This window comes from Piliocolobus tephrosceles, chromosome 8, assembly GCF_002776525.5.
Source record: "Piliocolobus tephrosceles isolate RC106 chromosome 8, ASM277652v3, whole genome shotgun sequence".
NCBI lineage: Eukaryota > Metazoa > Chordata > Mammalia > Primates > Cercopithecidae > Piliocolobus > Piliocolobus tephrosceles.
In genome coordinates, this window is record NC_045441.1 from 11,398,430 (window position 1) to 11,424,278 (window position 25,849).

The following is a 25,849-nucleotide window of genomic DNA, read 5'->3' on the forward strand; positions in this document are numbered from 1 at the left end:
CCCCCCCAGCTCCGGTCCCTGAAGCTAGATGACCAAAGAATAAATTTGCAGTTTTGCTTTTAGCCTTGCCTACTCGCTGGTTCTTTTGTGCCCACTCTGGTGGTCTTAGAAAAACAAATCAGTTGGTGCCGAAGACCCGGGAGGAGACTCCTCCTCAGGCCTCTAGGGGTTGAGGAACTTCCTCCTGCTCCCACGCCGCAGACGGACCAGGACCTGAGACCCGCTTCCCTCACTCTCACGGCCTCTCTGGGGTAAGTGCCCTTGTCTCCTCTTTACCTCCCTCGGCCAAAATCCTGCGCAGGTCCGAGGTCCATTTTGAGCCACCAAGTGGCTCCGAAGACTCGTTCAGGACGGAGACGTGCGCCTGAAGGTAATCTCCACTTTGGCTCCATGAGCCTCCAGTCTATCTCTGCTGGTTCCAAAGGACGCTTTGAAGCCAGGCAGAGATCCACTTCCATTTCCATTGTGTCCATTGTGTAAGTAAAGAGGAAACAAATGGGAAACCCCCAGTCCAAATTTCTAAAGAGCACCCCCTTAGGGTGCCTCCTAGCCAATTTAAAAACCTTACAGCTCGAACAAGACCTTAGGAGGAAGCGGTTAATTTTCCTTTCCACTGTGGCGTGATGGACCTCAGCAATTTCTGCCAGCGGCTAGGCAAGTGGTCCGAAATTAATTACATACAAGGCTTTTGGGCCTTAAGCTTTCGTCCCTATACTCCTCCTTCTCTCCACCCCCTCCCTTCCTGCCCAGACTCCTCCTTATCTACTAGTAATCCACTCGGTCCCATGCCTCCTTCGGGGCCCACAACTGGCTGTCTTGAGTCTCCTATCTCTGCCCACACCCTCCTACAGTGTTAGCACCTTTGCGAGAGGTGGCTGGGGTGGAGCAGGTAGTCAGAGTACATGTCCCTTTTTCATTGGCCGATCTTTCCAAAATTGAGAAGCGTTTAGGTGATTTCTCAGCTAATCCTACCATATACATAAAGGAATTTAGACACCTTTGTCAGGCCTATGACTTAACTTGGCATGACCTCCAGGTTATCCTAACCTCTACCCTAAACTGACTGAGGTTCTAACCCAATATACCTAGTTAGATCCGGCCTCCCCCACAGGGGCCACCATTTTGGCATCTTATTTCATTTCTCAATCAGCTCCTGACATTCGTAAACAAAAAAAACTTCAAAAGGTAGAGGATGGTCCTCAGGCACCAATACAAGACCTAGTTAAATTAGCCTTTAAGGTCTATAACTCCAGAGAGGAGACGGCAAGCTCGCCTTGAACAGAAGGTTCAGCTCTTAGCAGCGGCTTTACAGCCCAGTCGTAACCCCAGGCCAGAGAGCACACACCCCACAGACTCCAAGGCTGCAAAAAGAGCCTGCTATATAAGTGCGGCAAGGCAGGACACTATGCCAACAGGTGTCCGCAGGGTCCCCGAGCCCCAACGCAGCCTTGCTATAAGTGCAAGGCATCAGGACATTAGGCCAGTGAATGTCCTACCCTTCGTCCACCAGCAACCCCCTGCCCTGCTTGCCAGCAGGGAGGATACTGGAAGTCTGATTGCCCCACCCTGAGAACAGGTGCTGCATCTCCACGTGACCCCCTTTCCCAGGATCCTGGGAGCTCCTTCCAGCTCCTACATCTGGACGACGACAACTGAAGGTGCCGAGACTCAGGGACCCCCATCACCCTCGCCGAGCCGCGAGTAACTCTCCTGGTAGCGGGTAAGACAATTTTTTAATCGACAGTGAGGCTACCTATTTCTGTTTTGCCGTCCTTCTCTGGACCTAGCCTTCCATCCAATATCTCTGTAGTGGGAGTAAGTGGAAAGCCATCCACTCCACGAAAAACTCCACTCCTTAATTGCTGCCTGGCCAACAACTACTTTGCGCACTCGTTCCTCATTCCCAGCTAAAAAGGGCCCCTACCGAAAGCAATCAGTGGAAATCAGTTTGGCTTTCCCCCACTCGCCTCAAACTTACTAAATTTTCTTAACTATCTCATACTCCCCAACCTTGCCAGGACCATCCTTCTGGGTTTTGCCCATATTCCAACAAATGCTTCCATTCCTCATTCCTATACTAATACTGTGCCTTATTTTATTCTTCATCCATACGTCCAAATACCAACCATGGGCCCCGACCTTAACGACGCCCCTTAACAGCAGGAAGTAGCCAGACAGACCATGGCGCCCCTTTATCACTATTATCAATAAAAGGTTGGACTGTTTGGACGAACGGAGGCAGGATGGTGCACTTCCGGGTTCTTCACCACCAACTCTTCCCGTGTGTGCGAGAATGCAGCTGACGCCCGGGAAGGTGCAGATTAATCAGGCATGCACCAGGTGATATCAATCCGAGGAGACCAAGATTTACCTGGTGGCACCTGCGGAGCGGCCCCCCTCCCCCGACATGCCCGTGCCCCGCCTATTGCCCTTCCACTCCTAGAAAAGTCGCTCCCAGCAGATGCGCCGGGGGTGGGCTTTCTCAGCCCCCACTCTTGTCGGGACTGTATTAGAAACTCCACCCGCCCCCCCAGCTCCGGTCCCTGAAGCTAGATGACCAAAGAATAAATTTGCAGTTTTGCTTTTAGCCTTGCCTACTCGCTGGTTCTTTTGTGCCCACTCTGGTGGTCTTAGAAAAACAAATCACCTGTGACTACCGTACACAGCTCACACAACAGGAATCCTGCAGTATTTGTTTTCTGTGACTGCTTCCTTAACTTAGCCTCATGTCCTCAAGGTTCATCCATGCTGTAACATATGTCAAAATGTCCTTTTTTTTTGAGATAGGGTCTCGCTATGTTGCCTAAGCTGGAGTGCAGCAGTGGCGTGATCATAGCTCACTGCAGCCTTGACTTCCCAGACTCAAGCAACCCTCCCATCTCAGCCTCCTGGGTAGCTGGGACCACAGGTGCGTATCACCATGCATGGCTAATTCTGTGTAGAGGTGGGGTTTCACCATGTTGCCCATGCTGGTCTCAAATTCCCAGGCTCAGGTGATCCACCTGCCTCGGTCTCCCAAAGTGCTGGAATTATAGGCGTGAGCCACTGTGCCTGGCCTCTCCTTCCTTTTTAAGGCGGAATAGTATTCCACTGTGTGTATACACCACGTTTTCTGGATCAATTCATCTCTTTTGTTTTTTTGAGGAGTCTTGCCCTGTCACCCGAGCTGGAGTGCAGTGATGCGATCTCGGCTCGCTGCAACCTCTGCCTCCTGGGTTCAAGCGATTCTCCTGCCTCAGCCTCCTGTGTAGCTGGGATTACAGATGTGCCTCACTAAGCCCGGCAAATTTTTGTAATTTTAGTAGAGGCAGGGTTTCGCCATGTTAGCCAGGCAGGTCTCAAACTCCTGACCTCAGGTGATCTGCCCACCTCAGCCTCCCAAAGTGCTGGGATAACAGGCAAGAGCCACGGCACCCGGCCCAACTCATTTCTTGATAGATACTTGGTTTGCTTCCATCTTTGGGCTGTCGTGAATAATGCTGCTATGAACATTGGTGTGCAAGTATCTCTTCCAGACCCTGCTTTTAGTTCCTTTGGATATATACCCAGAAGCAGGATTGCGGGTCATGGGTAATTCTATGTTTAATTCATGAGGCATGCCATACGGTTTCCACAGGACCTTGGGCACTTCTACCATAGACGATGGGGCAGTTTCTTCACTGGCTTCCCAGCCTCCACAACTTCATATCTGCCCCTTCCCTTCCCAGGATCTTTCTAAAATTCACATTTGACTTCACTCCTTTAAAACCCTTCAAGAGCTCTCCATGGCCTTTGGGACAAGTCCAGCCTGCTCAGCTGATGGGCGGGGAACCCTCTGTGGTCAGACACCACCCGCCCCCCGCTGCCCCCACCAACCTCTCTGGCCTCATCTCTCTCACCTGAGCCATCACCACTCCACCTTCCTACCCCACTCAGTCTTCTGGGTTGGAATGCCCTTGCAACCAACCACAATCCTTCCATGATCCATGCCAGCCCAAAGGCGGTGAGTTTTTTTTTTTTTTTTTTTTTTTCTTTGTGTGAGACAGGGTCTCGCTCTGTCGCCCAGCTGAAGTGAGGTGGCTCAATCATAGCTCACTGCAGCCTCCAACTCCTGGGTTGCAGCGATCCTTGAGTTCCTCTTCATTAGTTAACTGGAATTCACCGTCTCCTTGCCCATTGCAGTCCACGGCCTTCAGGCACCGCTGTACTGGTATTCAGCATCCTCGATCGACCCTTTCCGTGTCGTCTCCCGGGCCTGTGAAGCTCCCAGCGCCAGACCCGAGAGGCTACGTCGAGGTTTGCAGGCAGATCCCCGCAGAGTCCCCTAGGTTACCTATGATCGCACCCACCCACGTTCCAGCCCCTTCCTCACTCCCAAGCCCACTCCTTAAAGCCCTCATCTCCTCACCCCGCATCGCTCCTACTGCAAGGGTCCCTCACATGCTTTGATCCCGGCCCGTATCATGGCCAAGCTGGGCTTCAGTTTCCCCAGATGCAGAGCGACGTCTGTGGGCGCGGCCCCATCCCATCCCTTACCGCTGGGGGCAGTTCCCAGGGCGGGTCGCCGCCGCGCTGCCGCTCGCAGATCAGACAGGTCCGGATGCCCTTGCAACCACATTCCCGAAGGACCTCGGGGGTCTCGGCGGCGGCAGCCGCCATCGCGCCGTCCGGGTGCCCAGTGCGCAGGCGCAGCCGTGGGGACCGCTGGGAGTTGTAGTCCGCGCGGGGCGGGGGCACGAGGCCTAGGTTCCGCTTCCTTCCGGTCGTTAACGCCCACGGGCTCGCGCGGCGCCACCTCCTGGGCTCCCTTACCGCGGACGCCAGTACCGGGCTCCAGGAGACGCAGGGCGACGCCAGACGCCGGGGCCGGCGACTGCATCGGCGCGGGCCGCACCTCCTCGCCATGGGGCCCCTCTCGGCGCGGCTGCTGATGCAGCGCGGGCGCCCCAAGAGCGACCGGCTGGGGAAGATCCGGAGCCTGGAGTAAGAGCCGGGCGGGGGGCGAGGCTCTGTCCGCGGAGCCGGGCGGTCGGGGGGAAGAGCGGGGACCCTCCCCAACGGCCTGCCTGGCCCCGTTATCGCCCTCTGGGTTCGGCAGAGTCGCTTCAAATGTCGTTGGGAGATCGTGGCCCTACCCGCTCGCCGCGAGCCCCGAGGGGCCTCATCCCCTGAAGGGAGCCCGGAGAGTTAGGGGTACAGCCTGCTGCTACCATTAGAGGGCCTGGGAAGCACAGAGGAGCCCCCGAAGGATCTGGATAGAGTATCCTACAGGGGGCTAGGATGCCCCCCAGTCCTAAAGTAGTTGCAGTTTTTTTTTTTTTTTTAAGTGGTGGGGAGTCGGGAGTAGTGGCGCGCGCTTCTAGTCCAATCTACTCGAGAGGCTGAGGCGGGAGGATCCCTCAGCCCAGGAGTTGGAGGCAGCAGTGAGCTATGATCGCGCCTAGGCGACTGAGTGACACCCCGTCTCTAAAAATAAAGTAACGGGGGAGGTGGGCGGGGCGGTTGCACTTGTGCGAGAAATGTCAGGTGAAAAAGCGTTCTGAGGTAGCTGGGGCAGATTGGTGTGGGGTGCAAAGCCTGCCCGCCCCCTAAGCCTTCTGCCCCCAACTCCAGCCTGTCAGGGTTGGAGTTGCTCTCCGAGCACTTGGACCCCAAGCTCCTGTGCCGCCTGACGCAGCTGCAGGAGCTGGACCTATCTAACAACCAGCTGGAGACGCTGCCGGACAACCTGGGCCTGTCCCACCTGCGTGTCCTCCGCTGCGCCAACAACCAGCTGGGGGATGTCACTGCCTTGTGCCAGTTCCCCAAGCTCGAGGAACTCAGCCTGGAGGGCAACCCCTTCCTGACGGTAAGTGGGGGCCTCCCACCAGCCTCATACTGGGGGCCAGGACTCTGTTGGGCTCAGGCTCAGCATCTCCTGAGCCACTGCCATTCACCCCCTGTTCCCCAGGTCAATGACAACCTGAAAGTTTCCTTTCTCCTGCCCACACTCCGTAAGGTCAATGGCAAGGATGCATCCTCAACTTACTCTCAGGTGGAGAACCTGAATCGGGAGCTGACCAGCAGGGTAAGGGGATGAGAGGATTATTGTGTGCTTGGGAGCTATAGGGGGCATCAGGAGAGTGATGGAATTGGACATCAGGAGGATGTGAGGAGGGTGACTGATAGGGGCTCTTTGCCCTAACAGCCCCTAGCCTCATGTGCTTTTTTTTTTGGAGATGGAGTCTCACTGCATCACCCAGACTGGAGTGCAGTGGTGCGATCTTGGTTCACTGCAACTTCTGCCTCCCAGGTTCAAGTGTTTTTCCTGCCTCAGCCTCCCGAGTAACTAGGATTACAAGCACCTGCCACCACGCCTCCCGAGTAACTAGGATTACAAGCACCTGCCACCACGCCCAGCTAATTTTTTGTATTTTTAGTAGAGACAGGGTTTCACCATGTTGGCCAGGCTGGTCTCAAACTCCTGACCTTAGGTGATCTGCCCGCCTTGGCCTCCCAAGTGCTGGGATTACAGGTGTGAGTCACTGTGCCCAGCCTGACTCTTATAAGTAGCTCTTTCTGGTTTTTTTTTTTTTTTTTTTTTTTGAGACAGGGTCTCACTCTGCTGCCCATGTTGAAGTGCAGTGGTGTGATCATAGCTCACTGCAGCCTCCAACTCCTGGGCTCAAGCAATCTTCCCACCTTAGCCTCCTCAATAGCTGGGGCTTTAGGCGCGTGTCTGGATCATTTTAAAATTTTTTGTAGAGATGGGATCTTGCTATGTTCCCCAGGCTCCAACTCCCGGCCTCAAGCGATGCTTCTTCTTCAGCCTCCCAGTGGCTGGGACTACAGGCGCCTGGGCTGTTTCGGGGTGCGATGGGGGTGGGGTGTGTGTGTGTGTGGTTTATGAGGCTGGGATTCCAGGAGGCTTCCAGCAGGTGGCAGGATGGAGGGCTGGGTCCGGAGGAGCTGGGGTGGGCCGGGCCTGGATCTGCTCCCTCTTGCACCAGGTCACAGCTCACTGGGAGAAGTTCATGGCCACATTGGGCCCTGAAGAGGAGGCTGAGAAGGCCCAGGCAGACTTTGTGAAGTCGGCTGTCAGGGATGTCCGCTACGGGCCTGAGTCCCTCAGCGAGTTCACCCAGTGGCGGGTACGTCCCTGTCCCGATGTGCAGGGAATCACTGGCTCTCGTATCCCTAGTTGCCTTGAGGTCCCTGGGTGTGAAGGGCTGAGGGGCTGTGGGAGTGGGGTGAGTCAGGGTGGGCAGCCGTGTTGACTGGAGAGGCCCTTCCCCAACTCTGGAAGCACAGGCTCCCCCTGACTATGCATTGGCAGGGCTGGGGGCGCCTGGGACTGTGCCCAGCTTCCTGATGGCCTGGCCCCACCCAGGTACGGATGATCTCTGAGGAGCTGGTGGCCTCCAGTAGGACCCAGGTGCACGAGGCTGACAGCCCAGAGAAGCCCCCAGAAGCTGGAGCTGCCCACAAGCCCAGGGTGAGTGCAGCTCCTAGGGCTCTGAGGCCAGCCCAGCCCCTCCTGCCTAGAGAAGCTGCAGGAGACCAAGGTGACCTGGGCCCGAAGCACCCCATGCCCTGACTCACTCCCTAGACGACTCCGGGCCAGCCTGGGCCTCCTACACCCACAGTGAGGTGGGGTCCAGCTTGTGATGGGCAGGAAGGAAACCCCTGGCAGATGGGCCCATGGTCACAAGGCCCCCTCCACAGGCCAGACTGGCGACCTTGAAACGGCCAGATGATGTCCCACTCAACCTCTCTCCCAGCAAGCGGGCGTGTGCCTCCCCGTCGGCCCAGGTGGAGGGCGGCCCTGTGGCAGGCTCTGATGGCAGCCAGGTGAGCTGAGGTGGCAAGGAGCAGGTGGCAGATGAGTTGGGGCTGGGCAGCCGTGACCTTCCTCTCCCCACACAGCCTGCCCTGAAGCTGGAGCCCCTGCACTTCCTGCAGTGCCACAGCAAGAACAACAGCCCTCAGGACCTCGAGACCCAGCTGTGGGCCTGTGCCTTCGAGCCCGCCTGGGAGGAGGGTACATGGTAGCAGGCAGGCGGGGCAAGGGCTGCTGGAAATGGGGCCGCCTGGATGGGTGGGGTATCAGGAGACAGAGCTTAAAAGGCACCATCAAGTCTGGGAGGAGGAGGCTGCAGGGAGGACTTGGATGGGAAATGTCTCTGCTCATCTGACCTCTCAAAACCGGGCTCTCAGGGGCCACATCCCAGACCGTGGCCACGTGCGGCGGGGAGGCCGTGTGCGTGATTGACTGCCAGACAGGCATCGTGCTCCACAAGTACAAGGCACCCGGCGAGGTGAGTGCGGGGCAGGGGTGCCTGACTGACTCCTGAATAGCAGCACGGGGATGGGTGCAGGCTTGGCCCCCTGCCCAGTGGCCTTTTTCTTTCATGCTGGGGCTCCCTCCCCCAGGCCCGGACCTGCCCATGTGTTCACACCAATAGCTCTGCCCCAGTGACTGTTTCCTCTAACCCCCGCCCAGGAGTTCTTTTCTGTGGCCTGGACCGCCCTGATGGTGGTTACACAGGCCGGCCACAAGAAGCGCTGGAGTGTGCTGGCAGCTGCAGGCCTGCGGGGCCTGGTCCGGCTACTGCACGTGCGTGCTGGCTTCTGCTGCGGGGTCATTCGGGCCCACAAGAAGGCCATCGCCACCCTGTGCTTCAGCCCCGCCCATGAGACCCACCTCTTCAGTAAGCCCCTCCCCTTCACCCCTGGGACCCCCAAGCACCCCTGTGACCCCCAAGCACCCCTGTTCTGGTGCCCCAGTGGCCTCCACGTTCTCCTCCTGCGGATGGCTGGGAGCTCAGGCGCCTGCCGGGCCCCAGGCTGCCCTGCTCCCACTCTAGCTTTGGCAGGAAGCCATGGCACTTCAACCCTGGCTTTATCCACAGCCTGCTCTGTGGCCTTGGAGTTTTCCAACAGCTTGGGCCACTCTGTCCCCTGTCAGTGACCTGGGGGGATGCTCCTGCCCCCGGGTGTGGTGCCCCCCAGCCAGGGAGATGGATGAGCCACAGGAGGTGGCTGCTGGGGCCACCGCATCAGGTTACAGCAAGGAGACGGGGACTGTGGGCCCAGGAGTGTTGTATCTCCTAGCCTCGGCCCTCCTTCCCTCCCTCCCTCCCTGCCTCGGTGACCGCAGGCTCAGCCTGGTCTGCAGCCAGCAGGAGGGAGCAAGGCCACCTCACGGCCACCTCTCCCCTGCCCCACTACCTCCTCAGCGGCCTCCTATGACAAGCGGATCATCCTCTGGGACATTGGGGTGCCCAACCAGGACTACGAATTCCAGGCCAGGTGACGCTTTGGGCGAGGCTGGGGAGTAGCCAGCTGCTGGGGCAGGGACACCTTGGTCCGGGGCTGACGCTCTGCTCCCTCTCGCCCACCGGCAGCCAGCTGCTCACGCTGGACACCACCTCCATCCCTCTGCGCCTCTGCCCTGTCGCCTCCTGCCCGGACACCCGCCTGCTGGCTGGCTGCGAGGGTGGCTGCTGCTGCTGGGATGTGCGGCTGGACCAGCCCCAGAAGAGGAGGTGAGGCTAGGCAGGGGGCGCCTTGGAAGCCAGGTCTCTGCACAGGGTGACTCTTGGCCCAGATGGGCTCAGAACAGCCTGGGCACACCCAGGCAACCATAAGGGTCGTTTCCAGGGACCTCTTCACAGAGCTGGCCTGTCCCACCTTCCTGCCAGGCTCTGGAGGAAAAGACTGTGACCCTGCCCTCACTGTGGGTTCCGCTGTGGGACTGGGGCATGATGACCTCCCCTTCACCTGGGGCTTCCGCACCATGCTGTGCCTGTGATCCAGCCACTCCTGCCACTCAGCAGCAGCGGGATGGTCCTCTGTGCTAGTGCAATGCCTTCATCTGTAAAGAGCGGCCAATGGCTGGCGGAGGGCAGGGGAGGCTGTGTCTAGGCAGGCTTTGGAAATGCCACGTTGAGGCTTTGTGGCTTATCTGTCCCGCCTGGAAAGCCTCTGAGACAGGGCTTGGCAAGGGGTCCCTGTCCTCTTGGGGCCCCCAACCTACTGGGGAAGACAGACGCTAAGCAAAGGTGGCCATCAAAATCCCACAGTGTGATGCCAGCTACGAAGGAGAGGGAAAAAGAGGTAACGGGCAGGGGGACGCTAGCGTGGGGGCCTCAGGGGACTCTGCTGAGGTGACCAGCAGCAGATGGATATTCTGGGGCTCACGCTTTCCTCCCTGGGAGCCCGACGAGGGAGTCAGCAGGCAGAGGGCGAGAAGGTGCTCGCATGGAGGGAACGGTACATGCAAAGGTCAGTGGCAGCAGAGCTGGCTGGTCTCCTTGGCCATGTGGCCACAGCTGGGTGGACTCAGCCCAGAACGAGGTGGCAAGGGTGCCTGGGCAGGGCACGCCAGGCTTTATCAGCCACAGTAAGCTTTACATTTCTATTTTTTATTTACCTTTTAGTTGAGATGGAGTCTCCCTCTTGTCACCCAGGCTGGAGTACAGTGGCTCGATCTCGGCTCACTGCAACCTCCGCCGCCAGGGTCCAAGCGATCCTCCTACCTCAGCCTCCCAAGTAGCTGGGATTACAGGTGCATGCCACCAGGCCTGACGATTTTTTTTTTTTTTTTTTGAGACGGAGTTTTGCTCTTGTTGCCCAGGCTGAGTACAATGACACAATCTCGGCTCACTGCAACCTCCACCTGCCCGGGTTCAAGCAATTCTTCTGCCTCAGCCACCTGAGTAGCTGGGATTACAGGGGTGAGCCAACACGCCCGGCTAATTTTTGTATTTTAATAGAGATGGGGTTTCACCACGTTGGCCAGGCTGGTCTTGAACACCTGACCTCAGGTGATCCACCCGCCTCAGCCTCCCAAAGTGCCAGGATTGCAGACGTCAGCCATTGCACCCGGCCAATTTTTGTCTTTTTAATAGAGACGGGGTTTCGCCATGTTGGCCAGGCTGGTCTCGAGCTCCTGACCTCAGGTGATCCACCCGCCTCAGCCTCCCAAAGTGCTGGGATTACAGGCGTGAGCCACTGCCCTGGGCCAAGATTTGGATTTTTAGCCTACTTACAACAAAGTGGCCAGGAGGAGCTTGGACACAGCAGCTGCTGTGCTGAACGGAGCAGCAGGGGCCTTGGTGGCAGCAGCGGTAGTTATGGGCTTATCTTTCTCACCAGCAGCCCCTGGGCTGCCTCCTTCCTCCCTGCCTGTGTGCCTGGTCCCCATGTCTAACACGCTTCTTCTCATGCCCTCTGCCCAACTGGCTCAGGCCTGGCCCATGGTTAGCTGCTGGGCCACCCTCCTGGCTCCAGGCCAGTCTCCAAGTCAGGTAGCTGCCGGGACACTTCTCCAAGCAGACACTCCCACACACTCTCAGCTCTGAAACATTCAGCAGCCATTCCCCTGTCTTTAGAGTCAGAGCAGATGCCCCCAACAGCCCCCTGGGCCATGGCCTGGAAACACCTGCCCTACTTGGCTGCCAGGAGGGCCCCTGCTCATCTCACACTCGGTCTCAGAAGCACCGGCTCGCTTCAGAGCCTGTTCAGACCACCTGGCCTAGTCCTGTCCTGGAAAGGCCACCCCCTCGTGCCTCTGGGTCACTACTGTGACTTGGGACACTCGGGTGCTGGCTCCCCCTTCCAGGGCAAACTGAACCTTCCTGGGGCCAAGCATGTATCTCTTTGGTGGCATCTTCTATGCAGCCTTCCCACAGGGCAGGGTCCCCAGCAGGTGCCCTGCAGATTCCCCGGGCGAGCGGGCAGCTCTCTCTCTGCAAGGAATGGACAACCAGCATCTCCTGCTGCCCCACAGGGTGTGTGAAGTGGAATTCGTCTTCTCTGAGGGCTCTGAGGTGTCTGGACGGAGAGTGGATGGGCTGGCATTTGTGAATGAGGACGTCGTGGGTAAGTGAGCCCAGCTCGCGGGACAGCCTGGCCTCTGGGCACACAGATGGGCCACTTGTCCCCAGGCTGGGCTTCTGATGATCTCTAGTAGGAGGAGGTGTCCGGGAGGGGCCACCCTGCGCAGCTCTCCCTTCTCCTCCACAGCCTCCAAGGGGAGCGGCCTGGGTACCATCTGCCTGTGGAGCTGGAGGCAGACGTGGGGGGGCCGGGGCAGCCAGTCCACGGTGGCAGTGGTGGTCCTGGCACGGCTGCAGTGGTCACCCACCGAGTTGGCCTACTTCTCGCTCAGCGCCTGCCCTGGTGAGCCCACCTGCCTGCCCGCCCACCCCATCCCCTCAGGGCCTCCGGGAGCTCTGCCCCGACTCAGGCTCCACCGGGAGCTCTGCCCCGACTCAGGCTCCACCTCTGTCCTGACAGATAAGGGGATCGTGCTCTGTGGGGATGAGGAGGGCAACGTGTGGCTCTACGATGTCAGCAACATCCTGAAGCAGCCACCCCTGCTGCCGGCAGCCCCGCAGGCCCCCACGCAGGTACCGCCCGGCTCATCCTGCCCAGGCTTGGGCTGGCAAGGCATCAGGGACCCTGCCTTTGGTCAGCAGGAGCCCAGCCCAGCCCTCCTCTCTCCCCCCACCAGATCCTGAAGTGGCCCCAGCCCTGGGCCCTTGGCCAGCCAGTGACCAAGACCATGGTGAACACGGTGGTGGCCAATGCTTCCTTCACCTACCTCACCGCCCTGACGGACTCCAACATCGTAGCCATCTGGGGGAGGCTGTAGCCTCACGCCATGGCAAAGGACCAGGGACACAGCTAACTTATTCCGTTTTGGGCTGATGGGGTGGGGGGTCTTTCTGTCAGTGAATATTTTTATTAAACTCTCGACTGTGGACAAGACGCCTGTGGAAAGGTGTTTCGAGTTATGCGGGAAAAAGTGTTCCTGCTTTGATTGACAGGCAGGCCCAGGAGCTGAGGCTTCTAGAGCAGAGACTCATGGGAGCGCATGGGTTTGCACACTTCCCTCCGGCTCAGCACTGCCTCCCCAGCAGACCCTGGGCTCTGGAGCTTTGGTCCAGAATGAATTCATCCCTGCCAACCGGAGGCCCCTGAAACAGGTCAGCTGCCTACATCAAGCCTGACAATCCACTTGCTTATGAAGTCACCGCTGCTCAAGTCCACATCCAGGTCTCTTCCGCCATCCTTTATTAGGAATATAAAACCTAATCTATGTACAGGATATGTCGGTGTCAGGGTGAGGGGTGGTCACAAGGTGGGCCATGGCTGGGACTGGCCGCTCTCCTCGGCGTAGTGCCTGGAGCAAAGGGTCAGGTGCAGGTAGGAACTGGCCTCACAGGCTGAGCAGAGCCTCCTCTGGCCCCTACTCAATTCCTTCCTGCTTGTCTTTGATGGCCACCTGGGAAAGAGGAAGAAGGCAGACACTGGGTTGGAATGCCTGGGGCAAGGACGCTGGGGAAACAAGCCCAGCATCCCCTGGCCAGGCCCTTCTTGGAGGGCAGCCATGGGCCACACTCCCCAGGACAGTGGAGCAACCGAAGAGCCCTCCCAGCTGGCCCAGTCCAGCTGTTCTCTATGGCAGCCCAGGCGGGAGTCAGGGGCCACAGGCTTCCTGGTGAGCAGATGACTCAAGACACTGAAATCCCCCAAGCTGTGGCTCTTTTCCCCTCTAAACTGTTATAGACTCCCAGGTGCCCTGCCGGGAACAGGCATGGGCCACCCTGGGGTGAGCTGCCTCCCAGACAGGCCTGGAAGGACCAGACCTTGCCAACCACAGACAAGGGACGTAGAAGAGCACCCCCAAAGGACAGCAGCTCCCCGCCCCGATCCGGCTCACAGCACACGAGGGGACCCTGCCGCGCTACGGAAGTCCCATGGGGCAGGCAAGCTGCAGGCCTGGACTCCACAACCTCTCAGTCCACACGTCCTGGAGCCTGTGGTGGAAGTCCCTGCCCTTCCATCACCACCGCCTCTCCCCCAGGACCTCCAAAGAAACAGGCCAGGGCTGTCCCAGGCATGGGCACATGGGCCGGTGTCCAGCCCACGCCGCCCGCCCCTCCGGGCCCCGCCCTCACCCGGAAGCGCTCCTCCAGCAGGGACAGCTCGCTGATGAGGTCGGTGATGGCGTTGGTGAAGGCTTCCTGGGGGCTGTAGTCCGGCGTGGTCTGCACTCGGATGATGATCTTGTGCTCCAAGGGGTGGGGAACTTTGTAGCCAGCAAATAGCACCTGCGGGTCCTTTAGGAGTTGTCTGCAGTCCAGGGACAGACAGTGTGAAGGTCTAGCCTCATGCCCTCGGGGCTCAGGCCCAAGCTGGGTAGCAGCCAGCTCAGAGCAGAACAGACTTTCTAGCCAAAAATCCACCCCCCCAATTTTTTCCCCAAAAGTCTTCAAGGAAAGTAACGCTTTTAGGGAAGATACCTCATGTGGGAACACCCTACCCGCGCCACACACACACACACACACATAACACCCTGCATCCATGATGCTGAAGGACCCAAGCTGGAAACAGATTCCAGCAACCTCTTCCCACAGGGAACCGCGGTGCTGGCAGAGAGATCTCCTAGGCAGCGAATGTCCAGCCAGTGTTCAGTGACTCAGACCCAAAATGCCCAAAAAGAGCATCCACATAGCAAATAAAGGCAGCAAGGAGAGGAGGGCCCAGGCTCTGAGCAGTGAGTGGAATGGAAATGCAACTCTGTCCTCCGAGCAGCACAGCTGCTGGCGGCTGGCCACGCACACTGGGCCCCGTGCCATGGGTCTGCGTCGCGTACTGTGCCCTCGGCACGCTGGGGTCTCCTCTAGAGCAGCTCAGAGTGGTGTGAGCACCACGAGGGGGACCCATGCATAGATGGCAACACTGGGCTCGAGCAGGGGAGCAGCAGGGCCCCAGGAGAGCTTGGGTGTCCCACTGGCTGGGCTCCGGGCAAGAGTCCTCCATCCCTGTGCCCGACCACACCAGGAGACTGGGCAGACCCCACTCACAGACAGGGAAAGACCTAGCCTCGCTGGTGGCACCAGAGGGAAGAGCCAAGTCTACAGTAAAATGACAAGTCCCTGGGCCAGAGTGGCCGTCACATCCCTGACCAACCACCTGGCTAGGACCTCACTGGTGTAAACGAACATCCACCAACCAATGCAGGGCGCCCATCGGGGCACTGGAGAGCCACAGAACTCTCCTACTTCTTTCTCTTGTTACATAGAAGTTCTAGTCTCTGCCACATACATCTTAGAGTCCCAAGTGGCACTGAGGTCACAGACAGGTGGCATGAAGGGAGCTAATCTTGACTGCTTTTCAATGCCCCTTAGCATGAACAACACACAGGCCTACTGTGCTGGAACCTGCTGCTCATTCATTTACAGAATGTGCACTTAACAGTGAATGTAAGGCCGGGTGCAGCAGCTCACATCTGTAATCCCACACTTTGGGAAGCCGGCAGGGGGATCACCTAAGGTCAGGAGTTCAAGACCAGCTTGGCCAATATGGTGAAGCCCCATCTCTACTAAAAATACAAAAATTAGCCAGGCATGGTGGCAGGCATCTGTAATCCCAGCTACTCGAGAGGCTGAGGCAGAAGAATCACTTGAACCTGGGAGGCGGAGGTTGCAGTGAGCCAAGATTGCACCATTGCACTCCAGCCTGGGCGACAAGAGCGAAAACTCCGTCTCAGGGAAAAAAAAAAACCAAAGTGAATGTAAATGCACATGTTCATCTGCAGAATAAGCCACTACAGGAGCGTGGCTTATGTGAAGACATGGAGGTCAGTGTCATTTTGATAAAAAGGTATCAAGATTATAAAACGCCCACAGCAAGCCCCCAGAAGGACCTCCTGTAGCTCAGAGAGACTGAGAAAGATCTTGGAACTTGTGCTTTGCCCAGAGGGGCCCATTAAACACAGCCCATGAGAGCCTGTGATGGGAAACTTACGATTTAATGATGTTTCCCAGTGTGTGGTCTTCTTTGTTGATGGTGAATAAACAGGCATTGGGTACCTTGGTGTCCTTGTTAATGGTGATCCTAGGAAGACACCATGCCACAGATGAGGGGCAGGGGCTCCCCTCCTCCCACCCTGAGTCTAAATCCTCCCTCCTCCCGGCCAGGTGCGGTGGCTCATGCCTGTAATCCCAACACTTTGGGAGGCTGAGGTGGATAGATGACCTGAGGTCAGAAGTTCAAGACCAGCCTGCCCAACATGGCGAAACCCTGTCTGTACTAAAAATACAAAAAAAAAAAAAAAATTAGCTGAGTGTGGTGGTCCATACCTGTAGTCCTGGCTACTTGGGGAGACTGAGGCAGGAAAATAACTTGAACCTGGGAGGTGGAGTTGCAGTGAGCCGAGATCACGCCACTGCACTCCAGCCTGGGCAACAGAGGGACTCTGTATCAAAAATATAAAAATAAAGGCTGGGCGTGGTGGCTCACGCCTGTAATCTCAGCACTTTGGGAGGCTGAGACGGGCGGATCACGAGGTCAGGAGATCAAGACCATCCTGGCTAACACGGTGAAACCCCGTCTCTACTAAAAATACAAAAAATTAGCCAGGAGTGGTGGCTGGTGCCTGTAATCCCAGCTACTCGGGAGGTTGAGGCAGGAGAATGGCATGAACCCAGGAGTCGGAGCTTGCAGTGAGCTGAGATCGCGCCACTGTACTCCAGCCTGGACAACAGTGAGACTCCGTCGAAAAAAAAAAAAAAACATATATATATATATAGGAAAACAAGCTCTGCCTCCTCCCGAAGACCCTTCTCAATCTCTTCATCCCATAAAGACTTCGCCAACCCAGTCCCCTACTTCCCGCTACCCCAGGTCTATGGAACCTTGACCTTTTCTGAATTCCTCCTCTTTTTATTTATTTATTTATTTTTTATTTTGTAGAGATGGGGTTTTTGCTTTGTTGTCCTGGCTGGTCTTGAACTCCTCGCCTCAACTGATCCCTCCTGCTGCCCAGGCTGGAGTGCAGTGGTGTGATCCTAGCTAACTGCAGCCTCCAACTCCTCGGCTAAAGTGATCCTCCCGTCTTAGCCTCCTGAGTAGCTGAGACCACAGATGCACATCATCATGCCTGGCTTGTTCCTTTTTTCCAAGGTGGTTTCTCCACGTTGATACCACACACATTTTAGGATGCATAATTCTTTCCTGTGGGGCGCTGTCTTGTGGACATTGTAGGACATCAGCAGCATCCCTGACCTCTATCCAGTAGATTCTAGTCATAACCCCTTTGACAACCAATAATGTTCCCAGTTATTGCCAAATGTCCCTTGTGGGGCCAAATGGTCCCCAGGTGAGAGTCTGCTCTAAAGGAGGCTGAAGTGGCTGACAAGGGCCAGACCAAGACCTCCGCACACCAACCTGGGAACAATAAGAGCCAATGGTTATGAGGTCTTCCAGGTGCTGAGCTTTGGACCAAGAGCTTTACACAAATTACCTCATCCATTTATTTTTATTTTGAGACAGGATTGCGCTCTGTCGCCCAGGTTGCAGTGCAGTGATGCGATCACAGCTCGCTGCAGCCTGAAACTCCTGTGCTCAATCAATCCTCCCACCTGAGCCTCCCAAAGTGCTGGGATTAAAAGTGTGAGCCAGCGCACCCGGCCAGATCCCTTTTGTTTGTTTGTTTTTTGAAATGGAGTTTCACTCTTGTTGCCCAGGCTGGAGTGCAATGGTATGATCTCCGCTCACCTCAACCTGCGCTTCCCACGTTCAAGTGATTCTCCTGCCTCAGCCTCCCGAGTAGCTAGGATTACAGGCACGCGCCACCACGCCCGGCTAATTTTGTATTTCTAGTAGAGTAGGGGTTTCTCCATATTGGTCAGGCTGGTCTTGAACTCCCGACCTCAGGTGATCCGCCCGCATCGGGCTCCCAAAGTGCTGGGATTACAGGCGTGAGCCACCGCACCCGGCCTGAATCCCATGTTTAAGTACAGTAATAAACTCATTTTCCACATGAGGAAACGGCCTCCAACAGATCAAGTCACAGATACAGAGTAGCTAAGTGGGGGACGCAGGGGCTGAACCCAAGCTCTCTCCCCTGGACTCCCTCAACCCGCAGGCAGCGAGGAGCCACTGCCGCTTTTACACAGGCCGCTGACAGATCGGAGGGGATGGGGGATGGAGGATGGAAGTGGCGGGCGAGAGACGAGAGAGGAGGCTGCCAGATCCCAGAGGAAAAGGGCTATGGAGAACCAGACACTCTAGGTTCGAATACAACCCCGCCACTTCCTGCGTGTCCGCACTCGTCACTGCCTCGCAGCCTTAAAACAGGCCGAGCGGACGATCAAGCAAAACCTGTTTACCTCCCGGGGCAAGAGATGGGCAGGAGACACCCTAGAATGCGACAGTCGCAGGCCCGCGCACCTCGGCCCGCCGCAGCCAGCGTCACTTACTTCTTTTCGCCCTCGAAGAGCAAGAACGACTCGAAGGCTGGAGGGGCGTTCATGCTCCCGCCGCCGTCGCGTCCAGACCCCAAGTATCCGCCGCCGCCGCCTCCAGAGCCCTGATAAGAGGCCTCTTCCGGATTACTCCAGCGAGGCAAATCCGCGTAAGGATCGGCTTATCGCCCCCTGTCGGGCTGGAGGATCTTACGCAGGCGCGAGAAAAGCTTGAGGGAGGTCCGTGCCTATGCGCATGCGTCAGTCGGGAGGACCCCCCCCCCCCCCCCCCCCCCCACACACACACACCACGCCTCCCCTCGGCGTGGCTTTCCCCTGTGGGCTCTCTTCGGCGCTTGCTCAGAGCGCTAGGAGGGCTGTTCTGCCCCCACAGAGACCTCCTAGTCCTGGCTGAGCGGGAACCCCAAGCTGTACCTTTCTTCGCTCCCCATATACCTTGATCTCTCTTTGGAAACTTGCACCCCTTTGGAGTGCGCAGCAGTAAGCCCCTGAATAGAGAGAATACAGCTAAGGGGTAGTGGACAGCTGCGGCTGGTAACCGTAGTGGGAGCAGAAGATCTGGTGACCAGAGGCAGATCTATGATAAGCCTTCTGCGCAGGCTGCCTACACCGACTGCTGCAGGACCCCTGCCTTGGGGTGCCACCGGCTTGTTAGCCGGGAGGAACAATTGGGTGACGGATGCAGAAGGAAGCAGGTGTATACAGAAGTGAGAGGGGAGCCCGGAGGGTTACGTATATCTTTTTATATATTATTATTATTATTATTATTATTATTATTATTATTATTATTTAGAGACGGTGTCTCCCTCTGTCGCCCAGGCTGGAGTGCAGTGGCGCCATCATGCAGCCTCCAACTCCTGGGCTCCAGAGATCCTCCTACCTCAGCCTCCCGAGTAGTTAGGACTGCAGGCATGTGCCATCACACCCAGCAATTTTTTTGTTTTTTGGGAGACATGGGGGGTCTTCCTATGTTGCCCAGGCAGGTCTTCAACATGGTGAAACCCCGTCTCTACTAAAAATATAAAAATTAGCTGGGCGTGGCAGTGCATGCCTGTAATCCCAGCTACTTGGGAGGCTGAGGCAGGAGAATCGCTTGAACCCGGGAGGTGGAGGTTGCAGTGAGCCGAGATTGCACCACTGCACTCCAGCCTGGGCGACAGAGCGAGACTCCATCTCAAAAAGAAAAGAAAACTTTATTAACCAGTTTTGAATCTAACATCACAATCTTATTCTAGCATTCTTCTCTTAAAATGCTTACGGGCCAGGCACCAGTGGCTCACATCTGTAGTCCCAGCACTTAGGGAGGCTGAGGGAGGATTGCTTGAGCCCAGGAGTTTGAAACTAGCCTGGGCAATATAGCAAGATCTTGTCTCTACTAAAAATTTAAAAAATCAGCTGGGCATAGTATTGTGTGCCTGTAGTTCCATTTACTTGGGAAGCTGAAGCAACAGGATTGCTTGAGCCTAGAAGAAAGAGGCTGCACTGAGCTCTGATTGCACCACCGCACTCCAGTCTGGGTGGCAGAACGAGACCCTGTCTCAAAAACAAAACAAAACAAAGAAATGCTTACAAATACATGAAATACATATACCCAGCTTCTCAAAATGATCCATGAATCAGAGTTCCCACTCTTTCTCTGAATTGGTGCGTAATACATCTTTGATACGTGTTCATGCTATATATGAGTCATCTTTTTGACATATTTGAAAATTATACTTTGACAAGGCTTTGTCCAGAGGTGGTTGCTGCATACCTGTTCAGATTTCCTAAGAGGTTGAGAGAAACAGGTACTGGGTGAGCTGGGTCCGCTTAAGCCTTCCCAGGGTGCCTGCCCTGTGGTGAACACCGGTCCCCTGGGCTGCAGATATCTGCCTGGGGGTCCAATCAGATCCTCAAGACATCTGGGACTGAGCGTGGTGGCTCACACCTGTAATCCCAGCACTTTGTGAGGATGAGGTGGGCGTATCACTTGAGTTCAGGAGTTCAAAACCAGCCTGGCCAACATGGGGAAACCCCGTCTCTACTAAAAATACAAAAATTAGTCAGGCGTGGTGGTGGGCGCCTGTAATTCCAGCTGCTCAGGAGGCTGAGGTGGGAGAATCACTTGAACTTGGAAGGCAGAGGTTGCAGTGAGCCGAGAATGTGCCACTATCCTCCAACCTGGGTAACAGAGGGAGACTCTGTCTCAAAAAAAAGAAAAAAGAAAAAGAAAGGGGGTCCAGGTGCAGTGGCTTACACCTGTAATCTCAGCACTTTGGGAGGCTGAGGCAGAAGGATCATCTGAGGTCAGGAGTTTGAAACCAGTGTGGCCAACACGATGAAACCCCATCTCTACTGAAAAAAAAGACAAAATATTAGCTGGGAGTGGTGGCGTACACCTGTAATCCCAGCTACTCAGGAGGCTGAGGCAGGAGAATCGCCTCAACTCGGGAGGTGGAGGTTGCAGTGAGTTGAGATCACACCACTGCACTCCAGCCTGGGCAACAGAGCGAGACTCCATCTCAAAAAACAAACAAACAAACAACAAAAAACATCTGGGAACCTGCCCCAGGCCCCAGTTGAAGGCCAGGCCTTGAAGTCTCTGGGAGGCAGTGGTATAGACTCAGGGGGCAGATGGGAGGTATACCCTCTCCTGTTCCTCTCGCTTTTCCAGGTGGCCTCCAGAAACAATGTGGCATCCTGGGCTATGGGCAGCTCTGCTCAGGGCCTGAGAGGAGAACCCGGGGGGCACGGCCAGGCACACACTGATGTTAACTTCCCTTCCAGCTGCAGTGGTCAGGATCTGGGGAGGGGAGGAGAGGCGTGGTGGATGCTGCCAGAAGGGTGGCTGTGTGTGTGCACTCAAGATCCAGATTTCCACTTGTAGCCCGAATAAGTCCACGCCTCTTTCCCTATCACTGCCTGCATTTAGGCTCAGGAGACCCTGGAGGCCATACTTCCTGGACAGTAGGTCCTTGAAACCCAATGAGATCCAACAGGTATGAGGATTTTTGTGTACCCCTCAGGAAGTAGCCAGAGAACCACGTGCTGGTGATTTAGGGTGGGGTGGGGGCTGCATCAGGCTCAGCCGTCCCTGGACCCAGGCCTTGGGCCAGGAAGGGAGGGGAGGGACCCAATCCAGCAAAAAGGCTTAGGAGGCCCACAGGATGGCATACCACAGGAGGCTATGAAGCTCTAAGGGGTCAGGCTGGTGGGCTGCTTAAGGGGGAAATGGTATCCACCAAGGCCACAGCCAGGAGAAAACATTGATATGGCCCCAAAAGCCATAGGGAAGAGGGAGAGGGCAGGCCACTTGAATCTAAATCTCCCCTTGACTTTTTTTTTTTTTTTTTTTTTTTTGAGACAGGGTCTCTCTGTCACCCAGGCTGGAGTGCAGCAGCACGATCTCGGCTCACTGCAACCTCCACCTCCCGGGTTCAAGCAGTTCTCCTGCCTCAGCCTCCCGAGTAGCTGTGATTACAGGCAGCTGCCACCACGCCCAGCTAATTTTTGTATTTTTAGTAGAGTTGGGGTTTCACCATGTTGGCCAGGCTGGTCTTGAACTCCTGACCTCAGGTGATCCACCCACCTTGGCCTCCCAAAGTACTGGGATTACAGTCGTGAGCCACTGTGCCCGGCCCTCTTTACCTTTCAACAGTTCCTGGAAGAGCCAAAGTATACAGGCTGCCCCACTGGCCCAGAACCTAGCTGGGCAGCCAGGTCAGGGGTCATGTCTGAACCCTGGGACTTTGGGGGCTGTCCTAGGATAAGGACAAAGAGGGGAGGCTCAGAGTTTGCTTGGATGAGCTTTGAGAATGTGTTCGTGGCTGGGTGCGGTGGTCCTGTAATCCCAGCACTCTGGGAGGCTGAAGTGGGAGGATGGCTTGAGCCCAGGAGTTTGGAGACCAAGTTGGACAACATGGTGAGACCCTGTCTCTACCAAAAGTACAAAAATGGGCATGATGATGCACACCTGTAGTCCTAGCTACTCAGAAGGCTGAGGCAGGAGGATCACTTGAACTCAGGAGCTGGAGGCTGCAGTGAGCTAGGATCACTCCACTGCACTCCAGCCTGGACAACACAGTGAGACTCTGTCTCAAAAAAAAAAAAAATGTTCTGGAAGACTCTGAAGACTCTTGTCTCTCCTCTTTTTTTTTTTTTTTTTTCTTTTTTTGAGATGGAGACTCACTCTGTCACCTAGGCTGGAGTGCAGTGGCGTGATCTCAGGTCACTGCAACCTCCGCCTCCCAGATTCAATCTGATTCTCCCAAGTAGTAGGGATTACAATGCGCACCACCTCACCCAGCTAATTTCTGTGTTTTCAGTAGAGACTGGGCTTTCACCATGTTGGCCATGGTTTGCCAGACTGGCCTCGAACTCCTGAACTCAGGTGATCTGCCCGCCTCAGCCTCCTAAAGTGCTGGGATTACAGGTATCCTCAGTCTTGTTGATTACACTGGGGTTTGCTGTGTACGGTGAGATCAGGACGAGGGCGGTGAGGTGGTGACCGGGGGACCCATGCTTCTGCTCAGGCGGTTGGCAGAAGCAGCAGGGCTTGGGGTTTCCCTGTTTGAAGCTCTCCAAGTTGAGAGTGCAGAGGAGTGTGACATACACGTGAAAATGCAAACCTGGCCCTCCCTGGCTGGAGGTAAGACCAGGACATGTATACTTTTTAAGCTTTTTTATTCTTGAAAAGTTAAAAGATACATAAACCTAGACTATGCAGGATAATGAGCCCCCACATACTCCACATCTCTCTTCCGTAATTACCAGCTCGTGGCTACCTCTATGTCCCCTCTACCTCGTCTCATCTCTACCTCTCCCCCGAACCCTGCCTCTGGATCATTTTGCAGCAAATCCCGAATGCCCATATCATTTATCCTAGATATTCCATAAATATTCCACTATGTAGCTCTGAAAGATAAGGACTCTTACAACACAACTGCAGTATCTTTTTTGTTTGTTTTTGTAAAGACGGGGGTTTCACCATGTTGCCCAGGCTGGTCTCGAATTCCTGAGCTCAAGCGATTCTCCCACCTCAGCCTCCCAAGTAGCTGGGATTACAGGCATGTGCCACCATGCCCAGCCAAGTGCAGTATCTTATCACACCTTTACAAAATTAATAATTCTATTCATCCTATAGTTGATCAATGTTCAAATCTCCAATTGCCTCATAAAAACGTCATTTCTTAACATTTTGTTTTGTTGCAATTGGTTGCTGTAAGTCACCTAAGTATCTTAAGTCTCTCTTTTATACTTTTATTGTAGTAAGATAGTTGTAATATAAAATTTGCCATTTTAACCATTTTAAGTGTTTAACTCAGTGGTGTTAATTACATTCACAATGTGTAGCCATCACTGTTTAGTTCAAAAATCTCAAGTCTCCTTTATTTTCCTTTTTAAATTAATTTTAGGGACTAGGTTTTGCTGTGTTGCCCAGTCTGGCCTTAAACTCCTGGCCTCAACATGATCCTTCTGCCTTGGCCTCCCGAGTAGCTGGGACTACAGGTGTGCACCGTCACACCCAGCTTCAAGTCTCTTTTGATTATAAAGTCCTGGCCATGCACAGTGGCTCGCAACGGTAATCTCAGCACTTTGGGAGGCCAAGGAGGTCAGACCACCTGAGGTCAGGAGTTCAAGACCAGTCTGGCCAACATGGAGAAACCCCATCTCTACTAAAAATACAAGAATTAGCCGGGCGTGATGGCCGGTGCCTGTAATCCCAGCTACTTGGGAGGCTGAGGCAGGAGAATCGTTTGAACCTCCTGGGAGGCAGAGGTTGCAGTGAGCCAAGATGAGCCACTGCACCCCAGCCCGGGGAAAAGAGTGAGAACGTTTCAAAAAAAAAAAAAAAAAGAAAAATAAAAAGAAAAAAAAGAATCTATAAAGTTCCCCTTCATCTGAAAATCGAATGTGATTTTATTTTATTTTATTTTATTTTTTTTGAGACGGAGTCTTGCTCTGTCCCCCAGGCTGGAGTGCAGTGGCCGGATCTCAGCTCACTGCAAGCTCCGCCTCCCGGGTTTACGCCATTCTCCTGCCTCAGCCTCCCAAGTAGCTGGGACTACAGGCGCCCGCCACCTCGCCTGGCTAGTTTTTGTATTTTTTAGTAGAGATGGGGTTTCACCATGTTAGCCAGGATGGTCTCGATCTCCTGACCTCGTGATCCGCCCGTCTCGGCCTCCCAAAGTGCTGGGATTACAGGCTTGAGCCACCGCGCCCGGCCGAATGTGATTTTAAACAACCTATTTGAGCTCTGAGGTGGATGTCTAAGTTCCAAGCCCACTCCTCCCTTCTGAGGGTCCCAGTTTCCTGATCTCTTCTTCCCTTTCCTTCCTGGTAGTTTAAACAAGATACAGATAACAGGGTAAAGGTGAGGAATGAATGAATGAATGGATGCAGGCAGATGTGAAAACAGCACCCTCCTGGAGGCTGGGACCACCTGGAGGCGCCCTGTGTCTGAGCTGCTGTTGTGAGGAGCCTGGAGCCGGTGGGCACTGGGAAGGAGGCAGCTTTCGAGTGGGGGGCAGCCGGGGGAGGAAGGAGGTTGGCTGAGCCAGGTCTGGGGGCCTCAGGGACTTCTATGTCCTCATAAGGCACAAAGGCCCTGTTCACCCTGCCCCGGGGCGGCCCACAGTAGCAGTGGCTGGTGGTCCCTGTAGCAGGTCAGCCCCACAACGTGTGGCTTGGGTACCACAGGGCTGGAAGAGAGGGACAGGGGCCCTGCTCCTGTCACCTGCAGCTTCTGCCACCCCAGGACCAAGTCATCAGTGTGAGCTGGTGGCCAGACATCACTGCCCCACAGGCAGTGGGGGCGCCTCTTGGGTTGGGGGCAGGGCTTAGTGGGTAGCCCTATGGGAGGGGGAGCTGGTGGGGGACCACAGGGAAAGACCAAAGACAGGCCAGATCCCAGGACACCAGGGGCTCTAAGTCCCCAAGAGTGCGGACCGGGCCACAGTCAAGTTTTGCCAACCGTCGGACCAGCCCAGGGCCTCTATGATGAAGGCATCAGAGAAACCCCATGGGGCCAGGAAGGGGCTGGGGCAAGGGTGGGCCTTTGGGATCTGGGGTCAGAGTGGGGAAGGAGGTGACGGCGTGGCAAGGCAGGAGCTGAAGGTCTTCTGGAGAAGGAGGGTCCAGGCCTTGTCCCCACCCTGATCCAGGTCACTATGGACGCAGCTGGGAGCTAAGCCTGGCAGCCCATGTGACACAAAGGTTGGGGGGGACGGGAGCCTCCACAGGGCCAACACTGCCAGCCACACAGCTAACGGGCTTGGGGTAAGGGCTACGTGAAGAGGAATGGGGTCTCTGAGCCCCGCCTCTGTGCTGTCCTCAGAGACACCCTAGAGAAGGGACTTGCTTGGGGGCTGCTTTGAGGAGAGAACAGCTGGTTGGACACACTGGGCTCTGTGGCCTGTGGGGCATGGAAGAGGGGACCCAGGGACATGGTGGGGACAGCAACTGGGAAGGGAAAGGAGTCCCTGACCCCAGATGAGTAGGCGGAAGAAAGCGGGGAACAGGGATGCCCAGGCCCATGCTGTCGGCCCTATCCTTGGCACATCCACCGACGGCCTCCGAGGTTCCCCCAGGCCCACTTTCTCCCCAGACCCCCATCACAAGACCCCACA

General features: G+C 55.9%; 3 protein-coding genes across 7 annotated transcripts in view; 1 reads left to right on the forward strand and 2 right to left on the reverse strand.

Annotated features, from left to right (window-relative positions):
* ALKBH4 (alkB homolog 4, lysine demethylase) overlaps nt 1–4,862 on the reverse strand; it is a 13,271-nt gene extending 8,409 nt beyond the window's left edge. Inside the window, exon 1 of one of the 3 annotated variants that reach the window (XM_023218732.2) lies at nt 4,516–4,862. In XM_023218732.2, the coding sequence (XP_023074500.1) occupies nt 4,516–4,858 (343 nt within the window). In that variant the 5' untranslated portion in view covers nt 4,859–4,862. The remainder of the gene's footprint in view (nt 1–4,515) is intronic. The other 2 variants (XM_023218733.3, XM_023218731.3) reach the window with 2 other exon arrangements.
* On the forward strand, nt 4,737–12,735 carry LRWD1 (leucine rich repeats and WD repeat domain containing 1). Its single transcript, XM_023218730.3, has 15 exons — nt 4,737–4,962; nt 5,593–5,827; nt 5,930–6,046; nt 6,969–7,109; nt 7,349–7,453; nt 7,684–7,809; nt 7,885–7,999; nt 8,176–8,276; nt 8,462–8,669; nt 9,198–9,270; nt 9,366–9,506; nt 11,753–11,844; nt 11,989–12,144; nt 12,262–12,374; nt 12,479–12,735. The coding sequence occupies exons 1-15, from the start codon at nt 4,883–4,885 to the stop codon at nt 12,617–12,619; spliced, it is 1,944 nt and encodes a 647-aa protein (XP_023074498.2). The 5' UTR covers nt 4,737–4,882; the 3' UTR covers nt 12,620–12,735.
* Nucleotides 12,736–13,018: 283 nt separating this feature from the next.
* POLR2J (RNA polymerase II subunit J) lies at nt 13,019–18,455 on the reverse strand. Of its 3 annotated transcripts, XM_023218735.1 has the most exons (4): nt 18,237–18,455; nt 15,781–15,870; nt 13,929–14,103; nt 13,019–13,252 (listed from the first exon to the last, which is right to left on the reverse strand). In XM_023218735.1, exons 1-4 carry the CDS (start codon nt 18,287–18,289, stop codon nt 13,217–13,219), a joined length of 354 nt encoding a protein of 117 aa, XP_023074503.1. In that variant the 5' UTR covers nt 18,290–18,455; the 3' UTR covers nt 13,019–13,216. The 3 variants fall into 3 exon arrangements, with proteins under 3 accessions (XP_023074503.1, XP_031791861.1, XP_026312414.1); XM_031936001.1 differs by lacking the exon at nt 15,781–15,870; XM_026456629.2 differs by lacking the exon at nt 13,019–13,252 and having other exon boundaries at nt 13,268–14,103.
* Between the last annotated feature and the right edge of the window lie 7,394 nt (nt 18,456–25,849).

Excerpts from the sequence above, each read along its gene's own strand:
- LRWD1 (XM_023218730.3), top strand. The coding sequence starts at position 4,883 with ATGGGGCCCCTCTCGGCGCGGCTGCTGATGCAGCGCGGGCGCCCCAAG. Across the intron at positions 8,000-8,175 it reads CGAGCCCGCCTGGGAGGAGG|GGGCCACATCCCAGACCGTG; the intron begins GTACATGGTAGC and ends CCGGGCTCTCAG. Across the intron at positions 8,670-9,197 it reads CCATGAGACCCACCTCTTCA|CGGCCTCCTATGACAAGCGG; the intron begins GTAAGCCCCTCC and ends CTACCTCCTCAG.
- POLR2J (XM_026456629.2), bottom strand. The coding sequence starts at position 18,289 with ATGAACGCCCCTCCAGCCTTCGAGTCGTTCTTGCTCTTCGAGGGCGAA. Across the intron at positions 15,871-18,236 it reads CTCTTCGAGGGCGAAAAGAA|GATCACCATTAACAAGGACA; the intron begins GTAAGTGACGCT and ends GTGTCTTCCTAG. Across the intron at positions 14,104-15,780 it reads CTGGGAAACATCATTAAATC|ACAACTCCTAAAGGACCCGC; the intron begins GTAAGTTTCCCA and ends CCTGGACTGCAG.